Source organism: Lactuca sativa, chromosome 7 (assembly GCF_002870075.4).
Source record: "Lactuca sativa cultivar Salinas chromosome 7, Lsat_Salinas_v11, whole genome shotgun sequence".
NCBI lineage: Eukaryota > Viridiplantae > Streptophyta > Magnoliopsida > Asterales > Asteraceae > Lactuca > Lactuca sativa.
The window spans coordinates 86364593-86392561 of NC_056629.2; the positions used below are offsets into that span (position 1 = coordinate 86364593).

At 36.7% G+C, this 27969-nt stretch overlaps 1 protein-coding gene across 1 annotated transcript; it reads right to left on the reverse strand.

Annotated features, from left to right (window-relative positions):
* LOC128127286 (uncharacterized) lies at positions 1-23432 on the reverse strand. Its single transcript, XM_052765739.1, has 10 exons — positions 23122-23432; positions 22630-23077; positions 21777-22068; positions 21416-21640; positions 20677-20868; positions 19817-19946; positions 19664-19759; positions 18574-19075; positions 125-1990; positions 1-27 (listed from the first exon to the last, which is right to left on the reverse strand). The coding sequence occupies exons 1-10, from the start codon at positions 23430-23432 to the stop codon at positions 1-3; spliced, it is 4089 nt and encodes a 1362-aa protein (XP_052621699.1).
* Positions 23433-27969: the final 4537 nt, after the last annotated feature.

Here is a 27969-nt window from a genome sequence, read left to right on the forward strand (position 1 = left end):
TCATTTCACTAATATTGTCAGAGTTATCTTCAATATCAACAAAATTAGATTGAGAATCAGATGTTGAATTCTCAGTCTTTTTCAAAATGTGAATTTTTTCAGATTTAGTCAAAGTATCATTTACAATGTTAACTAAATCATTCGAATCAAGAAATTCATCAACTTTGACAATTCCATATCTATACTTGTCATTCGGAACTTTGTCAAAATCAGCTATTTCTTTTTCACAATCATACAAAATGTTGTCTACCTTAGCCCTTTCATAAGCTAAAAATGGCAACAATTTTCTATGTTGTTCTTTACTGATTTCGCACGAATGATGAAGTTTAGTTATTTTCCCATACAATCTTTTAGTAGCATTATAGTAAATATTTCTTTGTGCTAACAACAGTTTATTATCACTAGATAAATTGTCCCTATCAACCATGATATTAGTTATTTGTAGTTCTAAACAATCTATCCTAGTGATTTTCGAATCTAATTTCTTCTGTGTCTCTAGTAATTGCATTGACAGCTTCTTAGCTTCATTGCTAGCAGATACCACAATCGAATCAAAATAAGTAACAGTTTCATCAAAAGATACTAATTCAAAATTATAAGCATGTACTAGAATATTAAAAGATTCAAGAATGTTTCGTACCTTTGTAGTCATTGGTGATTTGTCAGCAACTTTTGATACGAAGCATCTTCCACGCACTTTGTATGTCTCCTCCTCTGATTCTTCCTCCATTTTTGCAAACATTGCTCCATGAGTTGGATTTCGCATTTCCTCATCATCTGATCCAGATGACCAGATTTGATAAGTACCATCTTCATCATCATTTGCACCCTTAGCAACCAGAGACAAATTTTTGGCTTTCGCGTGAACCACCTCCAACTTATCAGCATAGTACGCCTCATCCTTAACCTTATTCTTTCTTTCATCCTTCTTTCGAAGCATGTAGTCATTCGCAAGGTGATTGTCACCATTGAAATAATGACAATCAATCCCAACATCTCCCTTTAGCTTCTTCTCAGTCTTTCCCTCAACAGGCTTCGTATCTTTCATCTCTTCCTTCTTTTTCTCTTCCCCGACACTTTTACTTAGAAAGTTTCCTTTTGTCTCAGACAACTTTGCCTTCGGATTGAAAGGCTTTTTGAAGAACTTTTTCACTCGGTTTTTTGAATAAAAAGCAATTGCCTCATCATCTGAGTTCATGATGAACCCTTCATCTTCATCCGAAGCGTCTTTCTCAGCATCTTTCTCAGAGATCTTTGAAACCAAAGCTAGTGGACCTCCCAACATAGCCTTCGATTCTTCAGCTATTTCGTTCACCTCGCTTTCATGAGTCTTAAGTTGGTTGTACAAGTCATTCAATGTTGACGTATCAAAGCTCTGTTGATTCTTTACCATCATGCTCACACTATGCCATTCCTTTCGAAGTCCCATAACAAATATCAGATTGAATTCCATGGCTGATCTGGTGATACCATATCGATTGCATCGATAGATCAATTCATTAAGACGATCATAATACACTTCAATTGTTTCACCATCTTTCTGTCTGAAGTCCTTCAGCTCCACTAAGCATTGCTTCACAGAATTAACTTTCGTCTTCTCACTTCCCTGAAAATTTTCCTTTAGATTGTTCCAGATTTCCTTTGCAGTTGTACAACTCCTCACGTAGTTGTAAACAACGGGAGGCAAAGCTCCTCTTAGCTCTCTTACACACCTGTTCTCTAGCTTTTTCAGTCGATCAGATTGATTTTCAACTTCAGAATTACCAGAGGAAGAACCAATTGGTTGAACATTCGACGGTGGATTCAGATTGCCAGTGATGCAATTCCACAGTTCTTCATCCAATCCGTTGAGATAATCCTGCATACGATCAGCCCACTGATCGTAATACTCAGGGATGAGCATAAGAATTTTGGTGGATGATCCTAGAAGATGAGAAAATGAAGTCATGGAATTCAGATTGAAAGACGCCATTGATGTACCGAATAAATCCTAGAGAATTTTTGAAGAAACTTAGAGAATTTGACAACAAACAGTATGATTCAAATCAAAATCACTCTTAGAACACTCGATTCAATGAATTAAGTGCAGAATCGAATCACATACTTAGATCTAAACAATTTTTCACTCTCAAAAAGTGTGGAAACTTTTGAATCAAAAAGTTGATTTAGAAACCTTTTGAACATTGTGAAAATCAGATCAGAGATATGATTCCTGCTCTGATACCAACTGATGAGACAAAGAATCAAGTATTGAATGAACTAGAGTGTAAATTCAAAGTAGAATTGAAAGATTTGAACACCGATGTAAATATGATCTGTTTGGCTCTATTACGCTTTTGCAGTTTTACAGAGTACAAATAATATTCTGTAAAAGACTTCGTTTTCAAGACACTAGTAACAACTCCTATTTATAGGAGAGGAAATTGTACAAAAAATATACTAAGGACTAAACATGATGCTTTGAATATTATGCCCTAGTAAAATACATTACAAAAATGTTCGAAGACACTAAAGACAAACTTCGACTCATTACAACATACCAACTCTAACACATGGGTTTACGGTTTGGGGAGATCATCCCAAAAACTGTAAACACCTCCTAGAGGTTTTTAGATGCCCCTAATGCCTTCTAATGGTTGTGTAATGGGGTAGAACCTCACTTTCATTAACTAGGAATCACAAGAACATGAAATGAAGGGACAAACATGAGTTTACGGTTTTAGAACATCTCCCAAAACCGTAAACACCTTTCCAAGGTGTTTAAGTAGCTTTAACACCTTCCTATGCTCATATAAGTGACTAGAACCTTGCATGCATGAGTTAGAACCCCCAAACAACAAGAGAAATGGACTAACATGAGTTTACGACTATAAAATCATGTGTTTATGGCCGTAAACTCCCAAGGGATTGGTCCCACGACCGTAAACTCCATAAAGTGTCCATTTAAAGCCCCAATCACTTCCATAGCCCTTGATTCGAGTCCAACATAATTCCTTGAGTGATATAAGACCTTCAAACACTCAATGACACCACTTCCATGAGTTTACGGTTGTAAACTCATGGGGGAAGTGGTATGAAAACCACAAACACCCCTAGGTATTACCATTTGAGGAGTAAACTCCAATGGGAGTCCATGCTCTCCTTATATGCAACCCTTAGTACTCCTAACACTAGTAGCAAAGTGTTTTCATGTAGTTGGACATCCTTACTTGCTTAATTAGTTATTAAATGAATAATTAGATACTTAAATGTATCATTACATGTTAAATAGGATCCGAGTGTATATTCAAGTCTGCACTTGACACCTAGCGTCCTATACCGTCCATTCATCCGAATCGCCTACGTCAGGTGAGTTCATACCACCGAATTAACCTTTTAAATGCTTTTAAATGATTTTATGGCGGGAATACAAGTTGAAACATGCTAGTTATCATATCAATCGTATGTGATTTATAACCCGCATGCAAAAGGATTTACTACACTTTCATCGGTTTTACCGAGTATGTTACTTCAAATGGTTTTTTTTTCAAAACGTTGTTACTTGCTTAAATCTTTCTCAAACTATCTTTCATGCTGAATGGTTTCCTTCAAAACCTATTATAGCAGTGTTTCAAACAAAGTTTTTTCTTCAGTTAAACTATTTTATCAAATCATTTTCAAAGCTTGTTTAATAAAATGACATCAAGTTGTAAATTGTTATTTGTAAAGATTTTCCAAAGGCTTTTACCAGAGTTTCCTTCTATAATTTTATTTCGTTAAATGCATGCCTATATTTGTATAGTTATATAAATATTGTTTAAAGGACTTAGAACGGCTAGTTCGCCCTATTTCCCTTTCCTCGTTGGGATGTGGTCTGATGGGTATCGGTTATCCGTCCGAAGGTCGTTTAAATATTAGTTATATATCATGTGTACATGTATAGATATAAAGGTTTCCATCAGCCAGTTTATTTCCCTTGGGTAGCAAGGGCATCCTTTCATTCACCAATCATATACCTAAAACATTAGTAACTATTATAGGAATAGTTAGGTGATTTCTATTTACTATTTCCAGCACGGAAAATTCCAACGAAGTCAGTTCATTCATGAGTCTATATCTTTATTCCAATACCTATAATAGAATTTGAAATACGAGATACATCCTCGGGACAGAGATTCCACCGTTGTCAAGTTGGTAACCAGAGTCTCCTGGAGGGAGAGCGGGCATTGTATGTATAGATCTATACGAGACAGACACTCCCACACCCTAACTGCTAGCTACAGTCCCCGGCCGACCAAGCCAAGGGGTGACAAACGTCACATTCATTCCGACGCCAGCAGGACGTCAAGTATTCGATTGTCAATCAGTATGGTTACAAGTATCTCTATGTTTACCTTATAATTCATGGCTTTAAGGTAACAAGAATTATCACAGTATTTTTGAAACCATATTAACCTAATTTCCTAGTTATATACTAGGTCATGTTATAAACCTTTAAACCCACCCCACTTAGGATTACCAGGTATTTTAGACCTTGCTAGCTGTATCGTTCATTTGATACTGTGTAGGGTCTATGTTTCTTGTTTTAGACCTTGCTAGCTGTATCGTTCATTGGATACTGTCTGGGGTCTGTGTTTTTCTTTGTTCTATACCTTGCTAGCCGTATCGTTCATATGATACCATCTGGGGTCTGTGTTTCCTTGTTCCAGACTGAGCCAGGCGTATTGTTCATTCGATACCTTCCTGGAGTCTATGTTTTACTTATTTTTAGACTTTGCAAGGCATCCGACCTGAAGTCTATGATTTATTTACCTTTAAGCTTTGCGAGGCGTTTTTCCTGGAGTCTAGATTTTATATACTTTTAGACAACAATGTTTTTTGCTGAGGAAAAATACGATTTCACTTTTTATTTTACTTGGGGCTTTTCTCATAACACCTTTAAAAGTAAAAACTATATTTTGATAATGATAGTTCTTTTGGGAAATTACTCCTTGAGCATAAAACAATTGGGCCTTGGTAGAAGGCTGCTTTTATTTAGAAAATATTGGATTTTCTGGAAAGGATTCTAATACTCCGTAGATTCTAAAACACCACCTTTCATGAGGTTATTTTCAATAAAACATGTATTTATACTAACGTCATTAAATACTTATGAACTCACCAACATTATAAAAATGCTGATACTCGCTTTCAAATAACTTGTATTCTCTGGTCATCGATAGACATGTACATCCCAGAAGCTTTTGCGAAGTCAGCCTAGAACCGAGCTGCACCTATGTTATGTTCTGTATTACTTGAATGTTGCTATGAAATGTAACCTATGTAAAATTATTACTATTAATGCAATGGTTGTTGTACTTTGATTACTATACTACATATGTTGTGATACTTGACATGACGTCATCCACCCCAGAACGTTTCCCCCGTTTCGGTTTTGGGGTTTGACAGATTGGTATCATAGCATTGTTTATAGTGAGCTCAGTATATCAATACATAAAAGATATACAACCTATAAATACATCGGGATAAAACACTTTGACCAAGAATTATACTTTAAAATATAACCATATTTTACCAATGTATAAGAACATCCAGAATCTAAACATTCGAACAAAAGTATCACAAGAAGAACAAAATAAAAGTCTTTGGATGTTGACCATTACCGTCAAACCTGGGCAGTTTTGTAATCGTAAGCTGGAATAAATGTAACCTCATCAACTACATTTATTCGAGATGCGATGAATGTGTGCTTGTGACTAATGGTGGTGTTGTAACAGGTCTGAAACTTACCAAATAGGAATGCTAGAGCCAAACATAAAGTTTAAAATACAATGGGAGTATTTTGGAATACTAAAAGACCCACATTAATCCCAGAATCATATTCAGAAGTTAAGAATCAAGCAAGTAATTAAAATACCATAGGGGTATTTTAGGATCCATAGATAACCTTATGTGAAAAACTAAAAAGTCCCTTATTGATATACCTATGATTACAGAGGGTATACTTCCAAGGTTATATATAAAAAGGATCCCATAGACTAAGAATGTGTGGTTTCGCTCTACTTTCTTTTCCTTGTTGGGATGTGGATATAGAGTAGTATCACATATTCGAAGGCCTATCGGATCTAAGTTATATATGATTTGTGTACGCTATGTAATTGTATCAGGGCTCAATAAGGATAACCCAGTGAAATGTTTTAATAATCTCTTAGGATTCTTTAGACATTTCCGTTCTCTCACAAACCCTGTAGAAAACCTTATCCCCTTCAGTGTTCGACAGAAGAGTTGATTCAGACCCATAAGAAGTTCATTGAGAATATTTCTAGTTCGGAAATATATGAACTAGGACGAGACTATTGAAACCACCAAGTACCTATACCTTTTAGGGACATCGGTGGGAAATTTGCCTGAACTTCTGAGATTTCCAGTCATCCATCATGGAGTGATGACACTTAGAGTCAGAATCGGAAGTAAGACGGGGTAGAAATTCAATATGTCCGCCCGAGAAGAGAACCCTAGGTAATTACCCGAAGAAAACCAACGCCGGTCCCAGTGAAGGATAAGAGGTAGACAGAGGGAGCCAATACATGGAACCCGAGAAGTGTCTTTTCCTCGTATTCGCCCCTCTAATACACCCATAAAATAATACAATTTAGTGAGTTAGTGATTACACTACTCACACTATGTGTTAGGTAAATCGCCTTTTCCCGTCGCAAGTAACACGATTAAATCGGATCCCAAAACCTTGATTAAGAGTGTTTAGCCATAAGTCTTCATGAACCTTTCCTTCTGCAGTCTTCGTTCCGAATTGTCCTCAAATCTTTCCAAAGCCGGAAAGCGAACCTCTCCAATTTAAAGATAACTTAGTAGGAACAATTCCCATCTTATGGCTTTCGATATTCTTACCCATATCTTGAAACCCCGACTGCATCATATGGATGTAGGTCGACACTCCGATAACCAATATCCAAGGCACAGGAAAAATTATTGCCTATTATAGTAAGGATAGATACGTCCAGGGTTAACCATCATCTCTCATCAGCTTGTGTTCCTTTTCCATGTAGGAAAATCATGCCTCCAAAGAAGCGTAACCAGTCCGCTGGCAAAACATCACCTCTCTTATTTGATGAAGCTATGTTTCAAGCTGCAGTTTCAGGAGCCGTAGCGGCTGTCATGGCTCACCTGAACGATAACAACGCCAACGTTAGCAAGAGCCCCGTCGAGAATTCCGATCAAAGCAATGGACAGAAGCAACCAACACCTGCATACCCAGCCACCCAAGAACCTCAACCCGATCCACTAAAAAGAAAGTTCAAGAGCGAAGAGGGAAGTACCTCGACTCAAGGGCCTTCCAAAGGGCAATGAGCTGAGGTAGTCAATACCTCTGTCAACCCTCCCGTCCTAACTCCAAGAAGAACATACCTACGAAACTTTCCCGGTTGCAGCAAGTGTAGCTACCATGATCATGGTGTTTGTCGAGAATTCTTTTGTGCTAGGTGCAACAAGAAGGGGCATACCGCTTGTCCCTGCAGAACCCTGGTTGAGTTCATTACATCAACCACCGATGTGGCGACTAGTCCAGTATGCCATCTATGTGGTGAGATTGGGCACTTCAAGCAGGACTGCCCAACTGAAAGAAACGACAAAGGTGCAGGAGGATTCTAACTCTAATACCTAGGGAGAAGCATCAAGGAAGCCGGTAGAAATTTTGGTACGTCTTTCAATCCTAGATAACTAACCGAAAACATTAAAAGGCTAATTATAAATGTAATTACTCTCCCTTTAAGGCAAAATTCGCAGCACTGTTGTAAAATTCAAAATTTCATCAGGTAAACCTATAATGGCTCGATATATACGTTAAAGCCATGTATAATTAAGATGGATAGACCTCGAGTAAGTGATGTTGCCTTATTTCCTATTCCTCGTTTGGTTGTGGATTTAGGGCGGAGTCGCTCAGTCAACAGTCCTTTCCACCCTAATTATACATGACTAGTGTATACTAGGCGATTATAGAGAGGCCTCGTGAGAATCCATTCATGAAAAGTACATTACTCCGAAACCTCAAGACCCTCTATAGTTCTGCGTTGACTCTATCGGTCCAAGTATCCACGACAGTGATACCCTGGATGAAACCCGAGACGCCAAGAACTTGTATGCCCATTCAGCACATGGCCCTATCGACCCTCATTTTATATCATGTCAATGTATTCCAACTTTGACGCCTCTATCAATCATGGTTCGACTTATGGTTCGACTTAGTGCAACCATGTGTAAATCCCTAGTGCTGTGTAAAAAGAACTTTCACCATAGCCATTTCGGCAAATAAAAGATCTTCCGAACTTAATAATAAAACCTAATGCAGTCCGTCGGTCGTCTCTCTTATCTAAAACCTTCCGAAATACCCAGGGGAAGGGTATCGCGCGTTGTTAACCAACCTCTCCTTAGGCAAGATAGAACCTGAAGCGAAAGACACTACCGATATTCCAGAAGACGATAGCCACCCGAAACCCACTCCGTAGATCTCCCAGAAAGACCCCTAGCCCCTCGCAATCAGATTCGAGAATCAAGGGAAGGAACTCATGGGATTAACTTGCTACTACTAAGTACATGCATTATAGTGGTATATAATTTAGATCAATACGATTTAAGATGTGTGCTTCCTCCCTACTCCCTGTTCCCCGTTGGGTTGTGGGTCTAGGGTGGGGCCACACAACTGAACATCCCATCGATCTCAATTATATGCGGCTTGCATACACCAAGTATTAGTGATTAAGTCGAGTATGAGATCTACCACGAATCTTGTAATGAAATCCTTCCTCCTATCCCATAGAATAGGAGTTGGAGTCAAGAGAACCAATGCAGGTTGAGTTACTGAAATGACCACAAATTCAAAAATTTTTGTCATCCCGATTGAGCCAGCCTAGTAGCTAACACCCTCAATTAGAAAAATAACGCAAGACGTAAGAGTCAAAATCGTGACTGCAACCATCCGTCCACGCTTGATCCCACGAATTAAGCGTTTTAGCGGAGATCCCAGGAAAACTGGAAGCTGTGATAAGTTAAACCTTGAGATGAGTGGATGAGGAAATTAGAAGTTTCGAGTGACGGAACCCTATACTCTCTGGATTTAATCTTGATAGAGGAAACTCAGAATCACCGGAAGAGTAATTGCAAAAGATACTCGCAGTACTCAGGCACTTCGTCCATCCCGTTACCGACGAGTAGTGCCTAGGACACCGTCTCCTCATGTGGAAGAAGTCACCGTTGCCCTGTAGACAATAGACTGCATTCTCCGAAGTGTATACTAAAATGCCAAGAATCACAGGATAACCTCCGCAACCAAGAATACCTGAATAAGGTAAGAAAATAGGTTGCGTTAAGCCTTATAACCCAGATCCCGAAAAGATTATAGACTCAACACCAATCTAGGTGTTAGTCGACGGGTTATACAAGAACATGCGCTTCCCGCAAACTGAAAGGAGCCGACACTTTAGAAAATATGGCATGTCTTAGAGATTCGTTGGGCTACTCGGTGTTCTAAAGAATACTATCCCTCAAGAGATAGTAGAACCACCTCTTGAAATAGCCTAACATTTTCAAAAATCTCAACGGGCTAAGTTAGCCCTAATCAAAGACTGTTATCCATGAAACAGCAGAGCGAGTAAGAGCATGATTCTTTCCAGTAGGAATCATACTGTGAAAGCATCCGTCAGACGATGATGAAAATCTAAAACCCTCTAAACAACGTCTGGTAAAACCCTATCTCACTGACTCTGAGAGTTTCCGATAGAAACACCGCAAGAGTCAAAAGTGCAGGTCCATTTTTGCACTAACGAGATAGATGTCTCATAACCAATAGAGGCCAGTATTTAGTCAATACATCCGATGATCCAGAAAACCTCCAAAAGCTAATCAGTAGGAGATGCCAATCCGAGGATAACTCGAGCCCTCTAAGAACCAACCCGAAGAACTACACCCATGGCATGAGAGAACATTTGGAACTTCAAAATGACGATGACGCCAGTGATGATCTCACCATAGAAGTACATTATGATGCTAAGTACTGAAAGCTCTATCTTTCCGAGAGCTTAGGACCATCCGAGATTCTTTATAAGAATTGGTCCAACCCTTGTCAGACCACGACTACTTTCGGAATTCCATAAGTTTCACCACAAATCGATCCACGTCTTAGACTTGAAAAAGTACTTGCCCGACGTAACTCTCGAAATTCCACTTGTCTTGATAGAGATCATTGGGAACCCTAACTTCGTAGAGGAACCTGTAGGAATCATGAACCGAACAAACCAAACCCGCATCTAGTTAGTGAAGGGTCGCTAGATCGGCAAGCGAAGACCTGAGTTCATTTAGGAGCGCGAGGACCAGCCGAATAGGAAGTACCCTCATCTCTTACCCAATTGTTCATGCCTACTTCCTTGCCTAAACTCTAATTTTAGGACGAAATTCCCTCTAACGGGGGGATGATGTGACAACCCGAAATTTGCGTTTGTTTTAACACCATAATTAAGCACGTCAAAAATTTGCCAAATTTATCCCAAAACAATTTTGGCCGGATTTAAGCCCATTGGAATATTTTAAATAATATTCGTCAAGCGAACCAAAAATAAGGAAGTAAAATTTAGAAATTTCCGTGTTAAGCGTAAGTCGCGGAACTCCAAAAATTTGGAATTTACGGACAAAAACACGGAGTTTTTGACCGTTAACCCCCGAGAGTATAAATATGCCACTTAGTCATTTTCTCTCATTTTTCCAACTCCAACCTCAAGAACACCCAAGGATTCTCTCTTAACTATCATAAATTCATCCCGTCTAATCTGCCAAAATCGATCATTCAAGCTCCTATACGTAAGTATACTTCTCCTAGCTAGTTGTTTGATTTGAATACACGTCAAAACCTTGAAGAACACCAAGAAAAAGGTGTTTACAGTCCAAGGTGTTCTTGGACCGTAAACTCCAAATTGGGTGCCAAAGTGTGACTCGGTTCATTCTAAAACTTGACAACTAGCATAGATCCCTTCTTGATGAGTTTAACACTCGAAAATGATCCATTTCCCAAGAAAACATGGGTTTACGGTTTGGGGAGATCATCCCAAAAACTGTAAACACCTCCTAGAGGTGTTTAGATGCCCCTAATGCCTTCTAATTGTTGTGTAATGGAGTAGAATCTCACTTGCTTTAACTAGGAACCCCAAGAACATGAAATGAAGGGACAAACATGAGTTTACGGTTTTAGAACATCTCCCAAAACCGTAAACACCTTTCCAAGGTGTTTAAGTACCTTTACCACCTTCCTATGCTCATATAAGTGACTAGAACCTTGCATGCATGAGTTAGAACCACCAAACAACAAGAGAAATGGAATAACATGAGTTTACGACTGTAAACTCATGTGTTTACTGCTGTAAACTACCAAGGGAGTGGTCCAAGGACCGTAAAATCCATAAAGAGTCCATTTCAAGCCCCAATCACTTCCATAGCCCTTGATTCGAGTCTAGCATAATTCCTTCAGTGATATAAGACCTTCAAACACTCAATGACACCACTTCCATGAGTTTACGGCTGTAAACTCACGGGGGAAGTGGTATGAAAACCGTAAACACCCCTAGGTATTACCATTTGAGGAGTAAACTCCAATGTGAGTCCATGCTCTCCTTATATGCAACCCTTAGTACTCCTAAAACTTGTAGCAAAGTGTTTTCATGTAGTTGGACATCCTTAATTGATTAATTAGTTATTAAATGACTAATTAGATACTTAAATGTATCATTACATGTTAAATAGGATCTGAGTGTGTATCAAGTCTACACTTGACACCTAGCGTCCTATACCGTCCATTCATCCGAATCGCCTACGTCAGGTGAGTTCATACCACCGAATTAACCTTTTAAATGTTTTTAAATGATTTTATGGCAGGAATACAAGTTGAAACATGCTAGTTATCATATCAATCATATGTGATTTATAACCCGCATGCAAAAGGATTTACTACACTTTCATCGGTTTTACCGAGTATGTTACTTCAAATGGTTTTTTTTTTCAAAACGTTGTTACTTGCTTAGATCTTTCTCAAACTATCTTTCATGCTGAATGTTTTCCTTCAAAACCTGTTACAGCAGTGTTTCAAACAAAGGTTTTTTCTTCACTTAAACTGTTTTATCAAATCATTTTCAAAGCTTGTTTAATAAAATGACAACAAGTTGTAAATTCTTATTTGTAAAGATTTTCCAAAGGCTTTTACCAGAGTTTTCTTCTTTGCTTTTATTTCGTTAAATGCATGCCTATATTTGTATAGTTATATAAAAAATGTTTAAAGGACTTAGAACGGCTAGTTCGCCCTATTTCCTTTTCCTCGTTGGGATGTGGTCTGGTGGGTATCGGTTATCCGTCCGAAGGTCGTTTTAATATTAGTTATCTATCATGTGTACATGTATAGACATAAAGGTTTCCATCAGCCAGTTCATTTCCCTTGGGTAGCAAGGGCATCCTTCCATTCACCAATCATATACCTGAAGGATTAGTAACTATTATAGGAATAGTTAGGAGATTTCTATTTACTATTTGCAGCACGGAAAATTCCAACGGAGTCAATTCATTCGTGAGTCTATATCCTTATTCCAATACTTATAATAGAATTCGAAATACGAGATACATCCTCGGGACACGGATTCCACCGTTGTCAAGTTGGTAACCAGAGTCTCTTGGAGGGAGAGTGGGCATTGTGTGTATAGATCTATACGGGACAAACACTCCCACACCCTGACTGCTAGCTACAGTCCCCGGCCGAGCAAGCCAAAGGGTGACAAACATCACATTCATTCCGACGCCAGCAGGACGTCAAGTATTCGATTGTCAATCAGTATGGTTACGAGTATCTCTATGTTTACCTTATAATTCATGGCTTTAAGGTAACAAGAATTATCACGGTATTTTTGAAACCATCTTAACCTACTTTCCTAGTTATATACTAAGTCATGTTATAAACCTTTAAACCCACCCACTTAGGATTACTAGGTATTTTAGACCTTGCTAGCTGTATCGTTCATTTGATACTGTCTAGAGTCTGTGTTTCTTGTTTTAGACCTTCCTAGCTATATCGTTCATTTGATACTACCTGGGGTCTGTGTTTTTCTTTGTTCTAGAGCTTTCTAGCCGTATCGTTCATATGATATCATCTGGGGTTTGTGTTTCCTTGTTCCAGACTGAGCCATGCATATTGTTTATTCGATACCTTCCTGGAGTCTATGTTTTACTTATTTTTAGACTTTGCAAGGCGTCCCGCCTGAAGTCTATGATTTATTTACCTTTAAGCTTTGCGAGGCGTTTTGCTCGGAGTCTAGATTTTATATACTTTTAGACAACAATGTTTTCTGCTGAGGAAAAATACGATTTCACTTTTTATTTTACTTGGGGCTTTTCACATAACACCTTTAAAAGTAAAAACTATATTTTGATAATGATAGTTCTTTTGGGAAATTACTCCTTGAACATAAAACAATTGGGCCTTGGTAGAAGGTTGCTTTTATTTAGAAAATATAGGATTTTCAGGAAAGGATTCTAATATTCCGTAGATTCTAACCCATCACCTTTCATGAGGTTATTTTGAATAAAACATGTATTTATACTAATGTCATTAAATACTTATGAACCCACTAGCATTATAAAAATGCTGATACTCGCTTTCAAATAACTTGTATTCTCAGGTCATCGATAGACAAGTACATCCCGGGAGCTTTTGCGAAGTCAGCCTAGAACCGAGTTGCACCTATGTTATGTTCTGTATTACTTGAATGTTGCTATGAAATGTAACCTAGGTAAAATTATTACTATTAATGCAATGGTTGTTGTACTTTGATTACTATACTGCATATGTTGTGATACTTGACATGACGTCATCCACCCCAGAACGTTTCCTCCGTTCCGGTTTTGGGGTGTGACACCACTACTTCATGGCATGGCAATTTACTGATGTGTCACGTTTTACAACCAGAGTCTCTTGGAAGGAGAGCGTGAATTTGTGTATAGATCTATACAGGATTGCCCAGCCTACACCTTGCTACTAGCTACAGTGGGACCTGTAGGTCTACGGGTGACGAATGCCATACCGTTTTTGACGTCTTTGATCGTCGTGTTATAATAGTCAATCAAGTATGGTTACAAACTCATCACATTTTACCTTAATTAAACAAATTGGTTTAAGGTAGTTAGTACATTGGTAGTTACTTATATACAATACTACAGTACATCTTTATTTTCCCATTGCATTCACATTGTGATCTTCTCACACAAACGGTAATGTAAATTATATTTTGTTAATGATAGTCATACCTGGGAAAAGCATTCACTTTTACAAAAGAACAAACATACAGAACAACCGAGTCTTGGTAGAAGACTACATTTCATAATAAAGTAGAAAATATAGGATTTTCTAGGAGATACAACAATTACATCAAACTATTACAAACATTTACAAACACTTTCATACAAAACTATAACACTAAAATACTTATGAACTCACCAGCTTTAATGCTGATCAACTCTTTCAAAATAATTTGTATTCTCAGGTCACCAGTAGACAGGTACACTAGACCAGGTTTTGAGAAGACGGAGTTCATACAAGACTCATCTTTATTTTGATTATTCATTTTTGGTGTCTTATTTCTATACATAGAACACACATGTATTAAAATATATTATTAATGCAATGGATGATGTTGTTGCTTGATTACTATTATGCATTGATATGATACTGTACATGACGTCCTCCGCCCCAAAACGTTTCCGCCGTTCCATTTTTGGGGTGTGACAGATTGATATCATAGCTTATTTTATAGTGAATTGAGTATATCAACCCATAAAAGATATACAAACTATAAACACAACGGGATTAAAATACTCTGACCAAGAGTTTATACTTTTAAATAATAAAATATTTAACCGTAGTATACATACCTGCATTCATACTAAAATCAGTGTCACTAGGATAGAAAAAATGTAGTGTTGTTGATTATGATGGCATGTGCGGAATTAGAAAAGATCTAGTGAATCATCATGTAAACCCAAGAACACAAGGAGTAAATAAATTTGTGTAAGCTCATATTATATCTAGAAATGATATACAAATGGGTTTGTACAAATTTCTGTCTCTAGTCTAACACTCCAAAATGGTTCCTTTCATAATGAGAGTCACTCACTTCCTATTTATAGGAAAGACTCAACCCATTTACACATACAAGAGGGTAAGCCTAAAACACTACATCCAAGAGTGACTTTGCACCTTAACATTCTCCCCCTCAAAGTTAGGATTGGATGTCCCGACTTCAACCTCCAATGAGCTAGCGCGATCAAGACCAAACTCCCCCTCAAAGTAACACCGGTCTTCAAATCTGCAAATGAATATCCGAGAAGCCCGCTTCAAATACCCATCATTCTCCCTCTTTTTATAATCAAAAAATGATTATACAATCCATTAAGGGTGAGAAGCGCCCGAGGAATGAACAATACAATACTCCCCTTGATGTGTACCAAAAATGAATCACCAAAAATCTTACACGGAAAAACAATCATGAAAAAGCCACAAAAATTTTCCAATTTGTGAAATTTTTTGACTTTTGGGTGAGAGTTGCAGCATTTTCCAAAATCTGGGTAAAAACTTTCAATAACAGAATTCTTCAGGGACCCGTTGCGCCTAAAACAACCTAATATGCAAAACTCTATCCCATTTGAGAAAATGGGCATAAAACGTAAATCCACACTAACTGCAGAGACCAGAACTGTAAAATCTTCAATTTGTCCGAAAAGTAGCCCAATTTCGAAGTTGGGTAATCTCTGTCAACATTTCAAAACTGTAGGGGCTAAAAGAGAAACTTCAGCCTTCTTCAAAAATTGTTTACATCATTTCGAATTTGGACCATTTCTGCCATTTCGTGAAAAGATTAGGGACCCAATTCAAAAATATTTGTTTTCTTCTTCTTAGTTTGTGAATGTTTCACAGTAGACGCCAACGAATGCTTTCATCTTTTCTTTAACGAAACTGATTTGAATCATTTGACCCAAAACTCAGCCTACTCTATCGGTATCACAATAGCAAGCCATTCATTATCAACATGAACAAAACCTGAGTCGAAATTTACTGAATCCACAAATAAAAATTCGATTTTGACTTTTTCTGTTTGACTTTTCGTTCATCAGTTGAACTCGTTGTCTTCATCCAATAATCACAATCGAAATCAATAAACCTTCCCCTTTTGAAATCAACATTCAATCACTTGATTTTCTCAGTCACACATCACAATTACAATACCCACAAATACAGTCGATGCAAAACTCGACCCCAAACCAATGATTTTCGATCAAAATCAACTTCACAAAACTGATTTTAGTTGCAATCGACTCCAAAACAACTTCCAAGCTGATAACGAAATTCGTTTGACCTCCAATTCATTTTCCACTTCATCAGAATCCCAAGTTTGACTCTCGTTAGTTTGACTTTTCGTTCATTTGATGACAAATAACAAATCGAAACTTTTCTAAACAATTTCAGATCAAACCCATTGATTCATCAATAATCAATATGTTCTTCATTGTTCTTCAACTGTTCTTGAGAGTACTTCAACAATCAATCAAAAGTCTTTTAAGATCATAGAACCAATCTGTCGACTTCTTAGCTTTATCATAATCGTTTTTATGTTTGAACAAACTTTATAAAATCGATTCACAAGACCAATTTAACAATCAAAACACATCAAATGTTAAGAATGAGGGATGAAAACGAAGACGAGTCAAGAACAGTGAAACATACAAGCGCTATAGGCGTATGATTATGAATGAACGAACAACGAAGTAAACACGCTTCATAGCTGATTCAATGACTCTTTGGGCTTGTTTTGTTAAAATATTGATCCATGGGCTGAAAATTTTGGGATCTATTTTGGATATGAACAGTAATTCACATACGATGGGCTCCAAATGAACAGTAACGAAAAATGTATGAATTGAAATTAGGCTGATTTACAAATTCGTTTTTGATAAAATAATTTTGGTTTTGATGTTTGATCTAAACAAAAATAATTGGATCGATCAATGGGGTTTGGAAAGGTTTTGATCAAATGAGGCAAATCGATCAAAAATGAAAAACGCAAAGTATGAATCAAAATCATGGACGTTTTGGAATCCATTTGAGAATTTGAGATACCTTTTTGACAAATCGAGTTCCGTTTGTAACGAACGAATCAAATCTAGAAGATCTTGGTTCTTTTGTTGGAATGAGAAAATCTCCAATTAGAACATTGTATCACCCACTATGCGTGATGTACAACTTGTTCTTCGTGTTCTTCAACAAACCAAGAACATCTTCAAAAGAACCACCAACACTTTTAGGTTTTGTCTTCAAATTCAATGCAACATTTGGAGATTGTTGCTTTGGAACCCAAATTTGCTTCACGGATTTCGGCTTCACAACATTTGACAATTTTTGTGAGTAAACCCGCTTTTTTTTGTGTTTAATCATCTTCTTCTTTTTCTTTCTCATACTTTTGCATCTTGAAGACTTGATTTCATGCACAAACCCACCTTCCACAACTTCAACTTTGTGAAGTTGAATCAAATCTTTTGGAGTTTGATACTTGTGATTTTCTTGGATAACCGGCTTTCGATAAGGAATCATTCTTTCAAACGAATCACAAGAACACAATATATCATCGGTTTGAACTCCAATCGAGCAAAAAAAAATTCATCATGAGAATCAACTTGAATCTTCTTATCAAGAACTTTAAGAATGTCAAGAACATCACATTGAACTCCATTGTCTTGAACTTTAACAAACTTAAGGGCTCGAAGATCATTTGGGTTTTCAATTAGAGAAATGTATTTCTTATTAAACAAATCTCTTTCTTCTCCTTCCTTTTGATTTCTACTACGAACTAATATGGACAATGCAATTTTATTCAACCATACAATCTTACAAAGTGGTTGAAAAAGCAAGCTTCCATTATCATCCTTCAAATCTCCATAAGAAACCATATTACGCCATGAAATCAATTTGCTTAACACCAACCCATAAAATTGATCTTCATTCAATTTGTATTCGATATCTTCAATGATCATAATCCAAGAATCATATGGCAAATCCACCATGATCACAAGAACTTGAAAATTTCTAGAGGAAGAAAGTGATTTTGAATGGGTTCTCTAGAGAGAGAAAGTAAAAATCGCTTGAATTCTAGTGAAGAAAATCGAATTATAAATAGAAACAATGAAGAATTCGATTTTGAGAATCCAAAAACTCCGTAAATCACAAAGATCAAAGATCAAAAAGAAGAATCACCAAATCAAGAATGCCACCATGGATAATGTTTCCATCTTTGTCGGTTTTATTTTTGAAAATCCATTTTAACCCGACAATTGAAATATTTTCAGGTTTTGGAATTAATCTCCAAACCTTATTTCGTTCAAACTCAGCCAATTCAGATTGCATTGCAACAACCCAATCAGAGTGTTCCCATTGCATCATTAATTGTCTTTGGTCCATTTTGAAATGAAAACATTAAACATGCAAAATTCTTGATGAGTATTTAATACCTCATTATTTGCACGAAGTTGCGCTCTCGTTAAAACTACATCTTGTGGATTCCCAATTATATGTTCTTTTGGATAATCTTTTGTCCATTTTTCGAGTGGTGGATAAGCTGGATCAAAATCCATATGTGCATCTTCGTATAAATCTTCATTTTCTGATCCTGTAACAGAAAGATTGTCATTAATTTCATGAAATTCATTTAGATCAAGACTTATTATATCACTGTTATTTAGATTCTGTTGCTCCCCCTCAACTAGATGCTCCCCCTCAACATCATCATTCATTCTTCCATTATCCCCCTCGAAAGAATTCTCCCCCTCAATTTGAGTATTCGTTTCCAAGTGCTCCCCCTCCACTGGATTATTTAGCATACTTTTGCCAATTCTTAGAGAATTCGATGTTGAATAAGTGTCATCAGGAATTTGAGTAAGATCTGAACCTTCAATGTTCTTCGAAGAGTCTGATTGATTATTATCATTTGCACGAACTTCAGCATCCATTTCCCTGTCAGGAACACCAAAAATTAAATCATAATCAAAATCAGATGAATTTATAATTTCAGTTTCATCATTTGATTAATTAATAATTTGCTTTTGTTCGAAGATTTTGTCAACTTGTTTAAACTAATAGTCATCAAAAGTAAGATTGTATGTTTCTTCGACTTTTCGTGTTCGTTTATTTAACACTAGATATGCAACCGAATTGTGCGGATATCTCAAAAATACTCCTTCGTCAGCCTTAGATTGAAACTTCGAAAGGTTATCGTTGAGATTCATGATAAAGCACCTACAACTAAACACATGGAAAAATTTAACATTTGGTTTTCGATTATTGATTATTTCATATGGAGTGATATTGAAACGTCAATGAATAAAAGAACGATTCTGAGTAAAACACGTTGTGGATACTGCTTCAGCCCAAAAATATTGAGGTAGATTCGCATATGTTAATATTGGTCTTGCTGCTTCGCAAAGTGACCTATTCCTTCGTTCAACGACACCATTCTATTGTGGTGTATATGGAGATGAAAAATTATGCGAAATGCCTTTTTCAATTAAGAACAAATCCATGACTTTGTTCTTAAACTCAGACCCATTATCTCTCTTGATCATTCGAACACTCTTTTTTAGACTTTTCTCAATTTGCTTAATAAATTCGATCATCGTCTGAGCGAGATCAGATTTTAACCTGAGAAAATACACCCACTTAAATCGTGAAAAATCATCAAAAATAAACAAAATGTACCATTTCTTATTGAGTGTTTCAACAGTTGATGGTCCACAAAGTTCAATATGAAGAAGTTCCAAAGGTTCCACGATTTTCGAATCTATCACAACTGGGTGTCCTTCTCGATGTTGTTTCCCTTGTTCGCAAGCTGCACATAAAGTATCATTATCAAATTTTAAAACTGGTAAACCTCGAACAAGATCTTCAGTTACCAACTTATTTGAATTCCAAAAATTTAAATGAGATAATCGTCGATGCCATGACCGGCTAACATCAGATTTAGCTTTCGAAAGTAAGCAAATTGAAGTTTTCCCAACAATCGGTTTAATATCAAGAGTAAACATATCGCCATGTCTTTTTGATTTCAGCAACACTTCTTTTGTTTCTATCTTCGAAATAATACTGCCTTCTTCGTTAAACACAACTTGATTTCCAGTGCCCACAACTAGTTGCGAAACACTTATCAAATTATGTTTAAGGCCTTCAACATATGCAACTCGATTCACAGTGAATTGGCCATTCGTTACTTTTCCATAGCCTTTGACTTGACATTTATGATTGTTGCCAAACTTCACAACTCTAGCATTATCCAAGATTTGATAATCTCATAAATTGTCCTTTTCGTCCAGTCATGTGACGCGAGCAACCACTATCGATGTACCATTTCTCATCATATTGCTCGTCACATAATACTTCCTATCATTGAAAGAATTTAGGTACCCAAGGCTGTTTGGGTCCTTGGAAATTAGTTTTAAGAATAGAATGAAAAGTAGTACACTTAACCCAATCACAAATTTTAGTTTTGAAACTATCGATTAAGTCCACATCACTAGGTAAAGGACTCGAAACATAAGTTTTCGACAGTTTGGGATTGTTACAGTCATCAACCTTTGTCCTTTTAGATTGCGATTCGGCATTCGTTGCTTTCACAACTACTCTCCATTTCTTTATTGAGACATTTGAATCATTGGACGATGAGCTTCCAGTTGAAGAAGTATTCACATACTTTTCATAAGCATCTTTGATTTGTTGTTGAGAATAATTCCTGGACTGATACATGCGATCTTTTCCTTCAAGAAAATGATCAATATTTTTCGCTTGAGATAAACCTTTTGTGTACGAAACTTTTTGAAAGTTGTTTCACTGAAGGATTTGGAAAGTTCGGCTTTTGTAGAACAAAAACAACATTTGAATTAGGATGAAATTTTTAAGCATAACTTCCATCAAATTTGTTTGTGATACTTGTTTTCGAAATATCTCCTTGTTGAAAAATTTTCTTTTGATTTGAAAAAAGATTTTCAACACTTTGATTTTGAAATTTCTTTTAAAAATGATGAGCCTTTATCGAATATGATATTTTCTTATCTTTTGAAGCCTTGTGTTGATTCAAAATTTTCCTTTTGTCTGAATAAGATGAAAATAGAGTCTTATTTTTAACAAATTGAGTTTTTGGCACTTTGGAGGATTTCATTTTCAAATCATTTTGTGTTTTTCGTGGCTCAATGGTTTGCCAAAAAAATTTCTTTCTTGCTTTCCTTTTTGAGATTTTATTAAATTTTGAAAATTTGTCAATTTGTTCTTTGAATTCTTTTGAATATAATTTGACAAAATTTTCACTTTCCTCAACCTTTTGTTTTAAAACCTCGTTCACAACTTTAGATTTCTCAACCCATTTTCGTTGAGTTTTTTGTCTTTGAAAAACATATGAGTTCTTTGTTAGATTATTTTCGACAATGCTGTGATTGGAAAAGAATCCTTCATCAGTCGTTTTCTTATTATCTTCTTTACTTAATTTCTTGATCTCAGGTTTGACATTCTCAACGTTTCCAGTAGTAACAAACACTTGATTTGGAAATATCACATCATCAGTTCACTTAAAATTTGGATAAACCATGGTGTTAGTTTCCAAATAATGAGCACCTTTTTCAGACAACACCTTTTCGAATTTTTCAGTGTCTCCATACACTTGGTCCACAACTTTTTTGTGAAATTTCATTTTCTTCATCATTTTCATCATCACTGTCATGTGTTTGACTATCTCGTACATCAACCAAATCAGGATCACAAACTTTCGAAGTTGAAGGTTTGTCAGTGTCAATCTCAACTTTCGAATCCTTAACAATTTCTTTTCCTTTATATTTTGATGTGACATTAATGACAGATAACTGTGAACAATCAACATCCTCAAACTCACTGATTTCACTGATATTATCAGAATTATCTTCAATATCAGCAAAATTAGTTTGTAAGTCAGATGTCAAATTCTCAGTCTTTTTCAAAATTTTAAATTGCTCTGATTTGGTCAAGGTTTCATTAAAAATATCAACTTAATCCTTCGAATCAAGACATTCATCTATTTTTACGATGCCATATGCATATCTATCGTCTGAAATTTTATCAAATTCAGCAATTGTTTTCTCATAATCATACGAAATGTTATCAACCTTCTCTCTCTCAAAAGATAGAAAAGGTAATAACTTTCTATGTTGTTATTTGCTAATATCACTAGAATGATGTAAAGCTGTAAGTTTTCCATAGAGTCTTTTTGCAGAATTACAATAGATATTTCTCTGTGCTAATAAGAGTTTGACATCGCTCGACAGAGAGTCACTATCACACATGATGTTTGTGATTTGAAATTCTAAACAATCTATCTTAGTTATTTTGAATCAAGCTTCTTTTGTGTCTCTAACAATTGTAAGCTCAGTTTCTTAGCTTTGTTACTAGCAGACACAACAATTGAATCGAAATAAGCAACAGTGTCATCAAAAACAACAATTTCAGAGTTATACCTTTAAAGGAATATTGAAAGATTCAAGAATAGAACGTACCTTCGTAGTCATCGGAGACTTGTCAGCTGATTTGGATACGAAGCATCTTCCTATGACCTCTTCCTCAGAATCATCTTCGAACTTCACGTACAGAGCATCATGCATTGGATTACGTATTTCATCATCATATGATCCAAAAGACCAGATTTGATAGGTACCATCTTCTTCGTGTTCACCTTTTGACACGAAAGAGATACCTTTCGACTTCACTCTTACTTCTTCCAGTCTCTCCATGTTGTATGCCTCATCCTTCACCTTATTCTTCTTCTCCTTTTTCTTACGAAGCATACAATCATTCGCAAGATCATTGGCCTCGTTGCAACAGTGAATATCTATTCCTGAATCTCCTTTTAATTTCATCTCTCTCTGCTCCTCAACAACTTTCACTTCTTTCTTTTCTAGATTCTTCTTCTCTTCTCCACAGCCTTGTTTAGAAAATTTCCTCTTCCTTCATTTTTCATTGACTTTGGACTAAAAGATTTCTTAAAGAACTTTTTGAATTTATTGTTTGAGTAGAAAGCATTTGCTTCATCATCCGAATTCATTAAAAGTCCTTCTTCAGCATCCGATTCACCACTTTTAACATTTTCTTTTTCAGTAACTTTCGAGAGAAGTGCCAAAGGACCACCTGGATTAAGTTTCGACTCCTCAACCATCTCATTGACCTCAGTTTCGTGAGTTTTAAGTTGATTATACAAATCATTCAATGAAGATGTATCGAAACTTTGCTGATTTTTAACCATCATACTTACGCTTCTCCACTCTTTTTGAAGTCCCATCACAAACATAAGATTGAATTCCATTGCATACCGACTGATACCATATCGATTGCAGCGATATATCAGATCGTTGAAGCGATCATAGTAGACCTCGATTGTCTCATTCTCCTTCTATCGAAATTCCTTCAGCTCCACCAAACATTGCTTCACTGAGTTAATTTTCGTCTTTTCGCTTCCTTGATACTTATCCTTAAGAGTGTTCCATATCTCCTTCGCAATTTTACAACCACGAACATAGTTGTAAACCATCGGTGGCAATGCACCTCTCAACTCCCTCAGATATCGTTTTGTTGGATAAGGTGTCTAAGTCCATAACTATTTCTGGTAAGTACTTGACCTGACCCAGCATGGTCCATTTGGGTTGCATGGCACCATGCAATTGGATAGACTAAATGAGAGAAATAACACTTGGAGATTATTAATATATTATAAGTTCTAATATATTAATAATATCATTTAATTAGTTTGATCAAGAATTAATTAAGTAATCAAAAGATAACTAATTAAATATATGGGTTGATTATTTAAATCATCCATATCTTGTATAGTGGGCTATGAGGCTCCATGGATTATCAAGTTGGGTTCCACCCATAGGATGCTCCATGGATGCTCCATGGGAGTTACAAACCCATGGGTCATGGAAATGAAGAGTCATGACACATTAGGGTTTACATGGTGTAACCCTAGATGTGTCAACACTATATAAGAATCCCATTCTCTACCAAAATCAGCTACACATATGAAACAAGAGGGATAGGCCAATTTTAAGAAGTGTGTGTTCTCTCAAAAGTCTTTCCAAGAGCATTTGGTGTTGTGTGAAGCATTTGAGGCATCACACTTGGGGTGCTAGGCTCACAAGGTTTCAAGGAACATAAGCAACAACAAGGTAAGTTATTCTATCTTTCATTCAAGTTAAAAATTGTTCCCCATGTATACTAGATAGGAATATAACCTTGGAATTTAACTTTGCATGATAATTAGACAAACATAGATCCAAGGTTATTAGGGTTTCATGTACACTTAAGAAGTGTTAGAATGCTCAAAACCCATCAGTGGTATCAGAGCCTAGGCTTGTTTGTTTGTTACTTGTGCAAAATTTTTGAAAAAGGTCAATATTGTGCAATCTGCCTGATGAACTCACCGAGTCCTTGGGGGGACTTGCCGAGTTCATGTGTAGATTCATCCTACTCGCCGAGTAGGTTCGTGCACTCGACGAGTAGGAGCCTCAGAATGCAGATTTTCGACTTTTGTTGCTGGAAATGGACTAGAAACATTACCCTAAGCTGTTTTGGTACTTGAAAACTTGTTTTAGATGGTGTAATGTTCATGCTAATCCATTTACAATGACAATTATGAAAAATACAAAGTTGTAAGTGTAATTTTTGATTCATGAAAGTGTTCATATTCATGTTCTTGATCTTATGATGTTTAGATGATCATAGGAATTGTTTGTAACCTATGTGGTAGATTAATTCATGATCATTATGTGTTTTAATGGAGTCCATAACTTGTCCTAAAGTTATGGAAAACCAAAAGTCACTTTGTTTCAAAACCATTAAAAGAACACATGAGTTATAAAAATGAAGGGTCTTCATTTTTAATACTCTATTAACTCATAAGTTACAAGAAATTAAAAGTTTTTAAAGTTTACAAAACTTGCCCTCAAGTTTTGGAACAAGTAAAGTTTTGATAAAAACTTTAGTTCCAACCCTTAGAATTTGAAAAGTTAAAATTCAATCCTTATACTTTTTAATATTATAAGTTAATAATATATATATATATATATATATATATATATATATATATATATATATATATATATATATATATATGTATGTATGTATGTATGTATAAGAGAAAGTCGTCTTACTGCTAATATGCCTCATTCACGAAGCCGGTCTATAAGGGGGGTATAAGGTTGTTGCCTATAAAATGACAACTTAATGGGTGTCCACTCTCACCCACCGCTTCCTTGATCGGTGGAGGGTCATTAGCCAAACAGGTAGGACAAGGACTTATAAATTCTCATTAAAAGTATGGTGAATATATTAAAGTAACTAAATGTTTTTATTAAATTCCCAGTCTTAGTTACTTTAGGAAAAATGTGAATAAGGTGTCAATCCATGAAATTACACTTTACACTTTGTTTAAGTCGTTGGTGGAGCGTGTGTGGTTAACCGACACACTAACTTGGACTTAACAAGGTAGGTAAAGGGTGACTTAAGGTTTATCATAGTATCGGTGGAGCGTGTGTGGTTTACCGGCACATCGATTGAGTGATAAACTTTAAGGGTACCAAGTGATTTGCATGGTTACTTCACACCTCATTTTGAGATCCTCGGTATCCCAGTTACAAAACTTGGAGGGCACACTCGAGATTGAAACATGCCTTTGAAAAGTTCATTGAATATTAAAAGAATCTAGGAATTTCTAAGAAGAAAACAAAAACCTAATATTTAATATTTCATTTTTCATGGTGGAAATTGGTGAATCGTCATTCACCTACCTTTCAAATATGTTATAGCTTGGATTACGGCATACCTCTTGTAAGTTATAATATATTGTGATTGGATCCTAGCCTTAATATTACATTTGGGTGTTTTATTAAGGACTCTCTTAATATCTAAACTAATCTTGTCCTCTTCCTTTAGATGTCTTCAAACAACGCTGCTTCTGGCTCGAATCCTAATGGCTCCTTTACCCTTATAAACTTCTGTGGGAAAGTCACTTTTGATGGATCCAACTTCAATGAATGGATTAGAAACATCAGGATGATTACCCGCTATGAGGACAAAGAATATGTCCTCGACAAGGAGCTTAAGGAGATTGATGAGACCACTGCAACTCCCCAGGAGATCGCTGACTTTCAGGCACATGAAAGGGATGCTGCCAAAGTGGCATGCATCATGATGGCCATGATGATAGTGGAACTCCAAAAGTCCTATGAGGACTTCTACCCTTATGAAATGCACCAAGATCTGATGGAAAGATACCATCAAAGTGCACGACAAGAGAGGTATGAAATAATCTGCTCCATGATAACAACCATGATGAAGGACGGGGAATCCGTCACGAGCCACATGCAGAAAATGCAAAGGTATGTGGATCGGTTGCTGAAGCTTAATGTGAACTTCCCTGAGGAGCTTGCAATAGATATCATTTTGCACTCCTTACCTTCGTGCTATGATCAATTTCGCATGACATATCACATGAGTATGGACGAGATCACACTCAGCAAACTTCAGGGTCTTCTCAAGACCGCAAAAATAGGTCTTAAGGGGAAGTCGGTTGTTAACACTCCTACTCCAAACTCCGCCCTAGTTTTGGCAATCGGGAAAAGTCGAGGGAAGAAGAGAAAGAGCTCTTCGAAGGGTACCAAGGCTAGGACCCTTGATGGCTCTTCTTCAAGTGGAACCAAGAAAGGTTTTGTCACTCCTTCTTCTGACCCAAAAGAGGTTGAATGCCTCTATTGCCATGAAAAATCACATTGGAAGCGGAACTGCCCAAAATACCAGCAAGATGTGAAGGATGGGAAAGTTAAACCCAACCATGCAGGTACGTACACTGTCTTATCTAATAACTCAACCCGTTCTAACTCTTGGGTCCTTGATAACGGTTGTGGTATTCATATCTGTTCTGATTTGCAGGGACTAAGAAGAAGTGAGAATGTCGAGCAAGGAAGAATAAACTTAATCATGGGGAATAGGAAAGCTTTACCTGTCACCAAGATTGGAGTTTATACTTTATCGCTAAGTAGTGGGTTTAGTTTAGATTTGAATAAGTGTTGGCGTGTATGAAACAGTATCCGTGGTTGATAACTTAGGAAATAATGTATTGTGTATTGATTCTGTTAATAATAACTTGGATAAAGCATCATTATGGCATTGTCGTCTTGGACATATAAGCAAGAAACGCATAGGCCAACTCTAAAATGATGGAGTCTAGGAGTCATTTGACCTAAAGTCAGATGATAATTGCGAATCATGCTTACTTTGAAAAATGACAAAGTCACCCTTCACAGGTTCTTGTGAGAGGGGTGAAGGTTTGTTGGATCTTGTACACACGAAAGTCTGTTGGCCCTTCAAACATGCCACAAGGGATGCTAGTCGTTATTATTTGACTTTTACTGATGATTATAGTAGATATGGATATGTCTACTTAATCAAGCATACGTTAGATACTTTCGAAAAGTTTAAGGAATTTAAACAAGAAGTCGAGAATCAATTGGGCAGGAACATTAAGATGCTTCGATCCGATCGAGGTGGTGAGTATCTTAGTTCAGAGTTCCTTGACTATATTAGGGAATGTGGGATTGTCTCACAATTGACACCTGCCAGGACACCGAAGTTGAATGGTGTGGCTGAGATGCGTAATTGAACCTTGTTGGATATGGTTCGTTCCATGATGAGTCGAGCTTCGCTACCAATCTCATTTTGGGGGTATTCCTTAGAGACTACCACCCATATCCTTAATCTAGTCCCTACAAAGAAAGTTGCCAAAACTCCTCATGAGATGTGGACTGGTAAAGTACCCAAACTAGACCACATCAAGATTTGGGGTT